The sequence below is a fragment of the Stegastes partitus genome, unplaced genomic scaffold, assembly GCF_000690725.1.
Source record: "Stegastes partitus isolate 25-593 unplaced genomic scaffold, Stegastes_partitus-1.0.2 Scaffold657, whole genome shotgun sequence".
NCBI classification, from domain to species: domain Eukaryota; kingdom Metazoa; phylum Chordata; class Actinopteri; family Pomacentridae; genus Stegastes; species Stegastes partitus.
The window spans coordinates 210,491-218,947 of record NW_007578388.1 but is presented as its reverse complement, the minus strand read 5'-3'; the positions used below and the strand labels follow the sequence as shown (position 1 = coordinate 218,947).

At 45.6% G+C, this 8,457-nt stretch overlaps 1 protein-coding gene across 1 annotated transcript in view; it reads left to right on the top strand.

Annotated features, from left to right (window-relative positions):
- Window positions 1–8,457, top strand: part of LOC103363395 (ankyrin repeat domain-containing protein 13C) — a 42,125-nt gene that overhangs the window by 18,753 nt on the left and 14,915 nt on the right. Inside the window, exons 4-7 of the mRNA XM_008290148.1 lie at window positions 2,485–2,570; window positions 4,084–4,129; window positions 6,045–6,111; window positions 7,823–7,967. Of these exons, the coding sequence (XP_008288370.1) occupies window positions 2,485–2,570; window positions 4,084–4,129; window positions 6,045–6,111; window positions 7,823–7,967 (344 nt within the window). The remainder of the gene's footprint in view (window positions 1–2,484; window positions 2,571–4,083; window positions 4,130–6,044; window positions 6,112–7,822; window positions 7,968–8,457) is intronic.

The following is an 8,457-nucleotide window of genomic DNA, read 5'->3' as shown; positions in this document are numbered from 1 at the left end:
GCTGAAAAATGTGGATCAGAGTTTTAAGATCAGTTGCTCAGATAGTCGTGTTGGCGGCTGCGGCCCGCTTCGCTGCCTCGATGATCCAAATCGTACCTGAGTCCGTGTTAATTGTTCCCAGGCTGCTGGAGGGCCGCCAGCCGTCCTCCTGCGTCTTCGTTAGAGCTCAAACCGCCGAAGTCGCTGATTAAAGCCGACAAAGTGCCCCGATCGCTGCCCGAGCCGGTGTCGGCCGGGCTGGCTGGGTGGTCCGAGGCCAGGTGGGGGGTCGTGTTCTGACCTGGTCCTGCTGAGCCCCAACCAGAACCTGTCCACACTCATTAGGCCTCGGACTCACCACCGCGTGTTCACATTCAGGAGGCTGCAGTCAGAGTTCAGACAGGTTTTATTAGAAAGTGGTGAAAAATGTGGATCAGTGTTTCTGAAAAAACCCAAAATGTTCAGTTTACTGAAGGAAACCAGAAAATAATCACATTGAAGAAGCTGCAGTCTCAGAGTTCGGACAGTTTTTATGTCAGACCAGTGATTCTACCAGACGTCCTGTTTGAATGGAACAGCTGAGTGTCCCAGAAACACTCTGTTGTTTTTCCTCCATGAGGTTCTAACTGGCTTCATGTCTTCATGGTTACGTCAGCTCGACTCCCTGACTAACAGCTGTAGCGTTAAATACCCGCCTGGTGTTTGGGTGTGGAGCCTTTCTTTACCATAAACCAGCCGGTGTTGGGAGCGCTGCAGCACAGAGCCCATTAACGTCCCTCCGCTCGTTAAGGAAGCTGAAGCTCGTTAACAGGAAGCTTCGTATCTGCAGCGCTCCTTTGAACCTCCTGAACGCTGCGATGCCTGCAGGCGCCGAGCCCTGATTGGCTGGATGCTGCCGGGACGACCCGTCTGGCTGCAGGAAGTTTCTGTAAAGTGCAGCTCTTTGCCTTCAGCGCTGCTGTTTGTCAGCAGGATTTGCATAAAGAAACGGTTTGCTTTGTATTCAGAGCTGCTCTGTTTTGTGTTGCTGTGACAGTTCGCTTCACGTCTGGATCAACACCTCACCGTCTGACCGAGTCACTCCTCAACTCCAACACGAGTCTGAGCTTCATGCAGCCACATTAAGAGAAAGACAGAAACCAGGGCTGGACTTTGACTTGTGTGAAGCAGTTTAAAGACTTTTCCCACATTTTAGCACCAACATGGTCCAAAACCATCAGAGAGCAAAAGCCACTGTTTGAAAGTCTACAATTCTACAGTTTCATTTGGCAGACGCTTTTATCCAAGGTGATGAACATCTGACAGCAGATACAACCCAAGTAAGGATCTGGTCAGGAGAGAACAACCTGGATAAGAGCCTTAGAACAAGTTCAAGTGTGATCGGGTGTTGATGCCAGTCGCAGGCTGTAGGGAGGGAACAGGATTTTCTTTTTTGTTTGTTTGTTGTTGGCTTGTTTTTGGGCTGTCAGGTGCAAAGGTGTTCAGTGGTCTTTAGTCTTTTCTTAAAGACTGAGAGGGAGTCTGCAGATTGGTGTTTGGATCAGGAGGCTTTGGTTGGTCAAAGACATGTTTGTCTTTAACTTCAGCCCATAAACTGAAATGTTCCTAATAATAGAAGCTACTGTGATAAAAACAGACCCCTACAGGTTAGATTAGTGAGACTCACAGTATTTATATCATCTTTTTGGACCCCAGGAGGACCAGCAGCCACCGTGTGGAAGCTCATGAGGATCCAAATGAAGAATAAAGTCCAGTTTGTTGCTTCCAGCTGTTTATAGAGTTTTTCCTCTGAGTTAATTTAACACCTGCAGCATTTGAACCAACAGTGCCGTAAAATGGACGACTGTTCTTCTGTTGAATAACCTATTGATTATTTTACAGTTAATCCAATGTTCTAAAGATGAAAATAATCATTTATGTTCATTTTTATCATGATAAATTGTCTTTATGCAAAGCAGCAGAATGTAAAATGGAAGTTTGTATATTAAAGTGCTAAACTGTGAACTACAAACATGATAAAAATAAAATTAAAATGATTGTTATTTAAGTCAGGAGCTCCACTAAACAGTGAAAAAGCTCAGTTTGGTCTCAGAGATCAGGATCAGGATTAATCAGCAGCAGGTTTAACCTTCATGATGTTTGTTTAGATGATTTTCTTAATCAACACCACAACAACACAGGAGCTCTGTCCTGGTTAGTTTGTCTTCAACACAGCTCTGGTTGGAGCTCATTAAGGCGTCGTCAAACTCCCACAATGCCCTCTGCTCGCTGTCCAACAAGGTTCCACCTGCAGAACAATAAAGAACAGACTGGAGGCAGGAACGCTGTCAAACACATACTGTACACTGGATTAACTTTTAACAACTTTAATGAGTTTAGGTGCGTCTTATCTGAGAGTGTTTAATGACTGAAACTTGCTCTGGATGTTCTTCGTCTTTTCTTGTACTCAGCCAGTTGATGCTTTTGGTTTCGTTATCTGATCTTCATCGTTCTTTGTCCTTTCAGTCACGGCGCTGCTGAGGAAGCTGAAGCAACAGTCCAGAGAAACCGTCGAGGACAAGAGGCCCAAGCTGCTGAAAGCCCTCAAAGAGGTCCGTGGCTTTTATGTGATTCTCAGTTCGCTTCCATTTTATTCTCTGTCCTCTGTTTGTGTCCTCCGCTGTCCAAGAGGACGTCACAGATGTTCTGTCCTTTTAATCCTGGTGCTCCTACCTCGCCGCTGCCTGCAGAAAAGCCCACATGTGGGTTTAGATGTGCTAAATCCCTCCCAGGCCTCAGTCAAGTTCGTCTCTCACAAATGACTGTCATTACAACAAAGCAGGGACACTTATGATCAGCTGAAGGACGTCCAGAAGAGGTCTGCTCATACAAACTCTGTAAACGTAGAGCCTGAATCTTCCTCCTGCTGGTCCCACACGGACGAACACAAACACATTTATCCTGCACAGACCGACACAGTTAGAGGCTTTTCTGTATTGTTGTTACTAAACATGAAGTCATGCAGGCCAAACTGTAGGCGTAATCATCTGGAGATTTCAGCCTCGGGGTCAGCTGTGCAGCGCCGCCTCCCCCACCAGAGAGCCAGGGAGGAAGGAGGCAGATGTGGAGACCAGAGGAGGCCCGGCGGGCTTTAATTCAGTTTAAAGGAGCCGCTGCACCTCCCTTCACCTCCCACATGTCTTATTGTGGAAGCCATAATGTGCGGCGCTGCACCTGAGGCCCGAGTCGGCTCGATGCTTCCTGGATGGTTCTCAGAGATTATGAAGCTCAGGGAGGCGACGATCCGACGTCAGCCCGACGTCAGAGCGGACGACGGATTCAGACCAGCGGCGGTGACGATGGCGTCGGTGCATCCCGACCTCGCCACATAATTAGACCTTACGAGTAGAGTTCTGTCAGGAGGCGTGATTTATTACAGACACACACAAGATAAGATAATCCTTTAATAATCCCACAGTGGGGAAATCTGCAGGGTTACAGCAGCAAAGAGGCTGGTGCAGGAACACAGGAAGTGTCAGTAAAACATACAAATAAACATACTGTCCATGTTGTACAGATTCTTCTGATTGTAGAGAATCTGTAGAATCTTGTAGAATGGGCTGAATTTCAAATGTTCCATGTTTTTTGTGTCAGCGTTTCTTGAAAGTGCGTCTTCTGCTGCAGGACCAGTCCGTTCATTTAGACAGTTCTGGAAACATGTTGCTGCACTCTGTTGGATTTTGCTGAACCTTCATAAATGTGTTCGTCAGGAACCAAAACTTAAGTTCTGTAAAACATTTTGGGCTGAATTTTGAGAATGTTATATTTTCTCACACCTGGAAAATTCTCTATTTTTACGTATTCTGATGCATAACTGTTGTTTGCTAAAAACTGCAGCCCAACTTTTTAATGAAACCACCAAGTTAGTGTTTCATTATTAACATCTGAAGTAGAGAAGTCAGAAAGTAGTGTTAGACAGAATTAACAAGTTATTTACAAACAGTCAAACGAATCAGAAGCAGCTGGACTCATTCTGTAGCATTTAGTAATGGATAGTGTTGCACGTCTACACTTTATCTCGTGTTGTTCTGCATCCTATTTAGTTTTCTTTATCTTCTTTCACAGCTCGGAGACTTTTACTTAGAGCTTCACTGGGACTTCCAGAGTTGGGGTGAGTTTAACTCCACTGTGTGCTCACAGACAACATCAGGTTGACATACAACATAAAAGACTGTCAAATCAGAGGTGCGACTGGGTTTCGGTCAATTGCTGTTGATAATTTATCCAATTAAAAGCACAGATTAAGTGCCGATTACTGACAAAGTCAGTAAATGTATCATAGACCAGCTGTAGTACCTGGTTGTTCCACCAGGTGGGGCCTCTCACTGTTTATTCCTGTAGAGACCAGAGGAGGCGTCACTCAGACTACAGCTCATGTTGGCAGCAGAGAGCATTGTGGGAGTTTAGCAGCAACGGGACCATGACAGAGACTCTGAGGAGGTTCATGACCTCCAACCAGAGCTCAGGTGTTAAAAACCAAGGACAGCATTTTACACGTTAACGGATGTTGTTGTGAACATTGCGTGTCTTCATCAGTGTATGGATAAAGGTCCAGTGTGCTTCATTCGTTCTAGTAATTAATCAATATCTGATTAATAACTTGGCAGCTATCGGTTAAGAAAATGGACAAAACTTTGCATTTCTACGAGGTACATTTTTAAAATGGTGTTCCTCCACACCTGTTCTTTACTACAGCTTGGTATTGGTCAGCGTCGCGTCCTGATAAACAGGTAGCTGTTTTTGCATACCCAACGGTTGCATTGATGTAAAGACTAACGGTAACTTGCAAGTTTATATTTGCTAAATACTTTAACTCTTTAATTTTGCCACCAGCTCGTCTCATATCACTGCTACAAACTGGACACTGACCTAAACCTCTCATTGGCTGAACATCTGCTCATCAGTAGACACTACAATTTACAGATGTTCCCTAAACGCCTCACACGCAGGTAAAAGTAGACGCTGCTGGACGGCTACAGCTGTGGGACCATAGAAGAGTAAAACAAGGTGTTCTGATGTCAGATTTTGTTTAAACCGAGTTGTTTTATCTACATGTGCTGCTTTCTACGAACATTTTAACTGTCAACGCTGCACATGTTCATTAATGGTAGGAAGCCAAAATCCTGACTGTAGTTCATTCATTCTGCAGCCACATCACGGAGTCCAGGTCTCTCTGCAGCCTGAGCATGGTTTGGTCCTGATGCACTTTAACCAATGAGAAGTTTTAACTCTCGTGCTCTCAAAAGAACGGTTGTAGCTCAGAAGGCATCAATCCAAACTTGGCTTCCTCAGTGGAAACTGACCGTGTGCCAACGACGTTCAGCCTGTTTGTCTGTTTCGTGGGTTTTTACAGGAACCACGAGGCCGCACATGAACTGACGCACCGTTTACGATCAGTCTGCAGGTTCATCTGGTGAAATTTCATAACGTCAGGCGTCATTTGGACGGAAAACGATGTGACAGCAGACAAACGTGTCTGCGGAAACTGTCCGATCAGCATTTGCTTGGTCTGCAGCAGCCTGACCTCGGACTGGAATGACTTCTGTGTCTTTGTGAATTATTGACAAAGTGGAGAAGATTATGTAACGCAGCCCGATAGTAACAAAACGGTTGCGTAACGTTTGTACTCGGAGGTGGTGTGAAAGTAAAGGTGACAGTCGTCCTAAAACTATATTTTGTAGGTTGCAGAGCTACAGATTTGTGAGGAGGCTGGTTTGAAGCAGCTCACATGGATTTTCTGGCTTCAGGCCTGTTCAGACGATATGTGGGTTCATGTTCTCAGAATTATTTTCGGTTGTGTGCAGGGATGGACCAGTAGGAGTCTGTAGTCTTCAGTCACCAACCTGCTGAGGATGTATTAAATATTTACTGCTCAGCTACATGTTCCTGCTGCTACATGGAGCTCTGGTCTGCAGCCTCATGTGCCGCCCAGGCTGTGAACTGGATGATGCGCTTCATTTTTGAGTGAGCGTTTCTAAATTTAGCCGATGTTTTCCATGTTCTTACTGTACCTCTTCTTGTTGCAGTGCCTTTGCTCTCCAGAATCCTGCCTTCAGACGCATGTAAGATCTACAAACAAGGCATCAACATCAGGTAGGTCCTGTCAACAAACCGCTTTTCTTTTAAATTAGGCTTTGATGCCAAACACAAAGGCGTTCTAGAGCTGCTTTGTAGCAGCGGTGTGTTGGAGTGGGCTTGTTTTTAAGGTCCCATGAGGTGAAAATCAGTTTTTACTCCCTTAAAAAGTCTGAAGTGTAAATGTAATCACTCCTCCACAGCTAGCTGTCCTCCCAGCTCGACAAACCAGGTAGAATCTCATTTCGTTTCTACTGAGGAGCCGATAGTAGTCCAGCTCTGTGTCGCCCCGCCCCCTCACCACTTTCAGGTGAACTAATCAGAATGAGCAGCTGCCTCTCAGTCCTCCAGGTTTATTTACTTCCTACAGATGCCTCTGCTAAACTATGAAATGTCTGAACCACGAACAAAACTCACCAAATGTTCTGCTGTTAGAGTGAACACAAGAGTCTTCATGCAGGAGCTGAACATCCAGATTACTGGTAGCTACAGGAGAACCCTCTATGTTAGCACACTGTACAGCTAATCAAGCTAACATTAGCATTGGCCACAACTATAGGAGAACCCTTAGTGTTAGCGTGTTGTGCAGCTAATGTGGCTAACGTTAGCTTTGATGGTCAGAGCTCTGTGGAAACACCAAACAAAATAAAAACAACTCTGTGTTCAGAACTCACACATATTTCCAGATGAAATGGTCCTCGGAGAGAAGAAGTGAGGTCACTTGTTTTTCTTTTCGCTGTCAATCACAGAGTCTTCTTCCTGGAGGGGGTGGGGCCAGCAACAAGAGGTGGGGCCAGCAGCGAGGGGCGGGGCCAGTCTGTTTAGAGCAGAACTAAAACCAGAGTTATACAGACATGGAGAAATTCTTTGCAGTATTTTGAGCTGAAAAGTTGAAAGACACATATTTGGGAAACCTCATCAAGGTAAACAACACTCCAGTTATCAATAAACTTTAAGGCCTCTAGTTTGCCCTCTCGTGCTGCCCCCACCACCACCTCCTGCCTCCCCTCTGAGCTGCTCATCGTAGTTTGGGGAACTAGAGTGTGAAATCAGCGGCTGCAGGGCGATGAAGCCGAACTCTTCTGTGAGCCGATCTCTTTCGTCTGTGGTTCAGTTTAAACCAAAGCAGAAATTCATCATCACACCGCGACACGCCGTCACAACCTGCAGCAAGAGTCCGTGTTCCTGCACTGAGCTAACACCAGGAACATACGTGAACATGACGAACCAGCTCACACACGGATGCTTCTACATTTGTGTTTCATATCAGTTCTGTTTGAGGCTGAACTGAACTCATGCGACGTGTTTGTGCTGCTCCTGCGTGAGCTAACCTTGATGTGCAGCTTGTCATTATTCGCTGAAACTGCTCCCGGCTGTCTCATCCCATATTCAGAAGGCCCTCGTATTATCCTGGAGTTGTAGAGATGAAGAGGGTGAGAGAAAGAAAAGAAACCTGTCACAGTGGGTTCATTTACATTCTGGCTGTGCAGCACAGCGTCGGTCCTGTCACACCTCCAGAAGCACCATCCGTTATTCTCTTTGCTGTCATGCTTCATTCCTGGACTAACCGCTCCGACAGCACAAGAAACAATCCCCGAAATGTTGTTGTTGGCCTCCGACGGCAGCGATCAGCAGAAACAGTCTCCTCCTGACTGTGTTTACTGAGAATGTGAACTTCCTTCTGCACGTTTCTCCCACTGAACCCTGTTTTTGTCTCCTGTGTTTGCAGACTGGATACGACCCTCATAGACTTCACAGACATGAAGTGTCAGCGCGGCGACCTCAGCTTCATCTTCAACGGCAACGCCATTCCCTCCGAGTCTTTTGTAGTGCTGGACAACGAGCAGAAGGTCTACCAGCGGATACACCACGAGGTCTGTGAGAACCTGCAGACATCGAAATATGATCCACCAAAGTTCCTCCAGAACCTCCTCAGAACATCTGGTTCTGTATCTGCAGTACCTTTATCTAATGATCAGAGTTCTACCTTCAGACTGTGAATATTCCAGAGTTCCAGGTCCTTCCAGTCCATAGAGGAGGGTCCAGATTTATCACTTTAATGGACTTTTTCCATCATTTCTGAGCCTCAGAACTTCAACAGTTCAGCAGATAGACACATGACATTTAGGAGGAAGAACACATCTGAGTTCTGCTAGAAACTGACACCAGATCAGTTCTAAATCCATCCAGGTGTCACAGTCTGAACACTGGATCGGTCCTCAGAGATTTTGAGTATTTTTTTTTTAACACAAAATACAGAAAGTCACCACAAAAATGGGCAACATTTGCACAAAAAAGATGTAATAGCACCCCAAAAGGACCAAAATTCCAATAAAATCACCACAGAAGGGTCCAAAATTACCA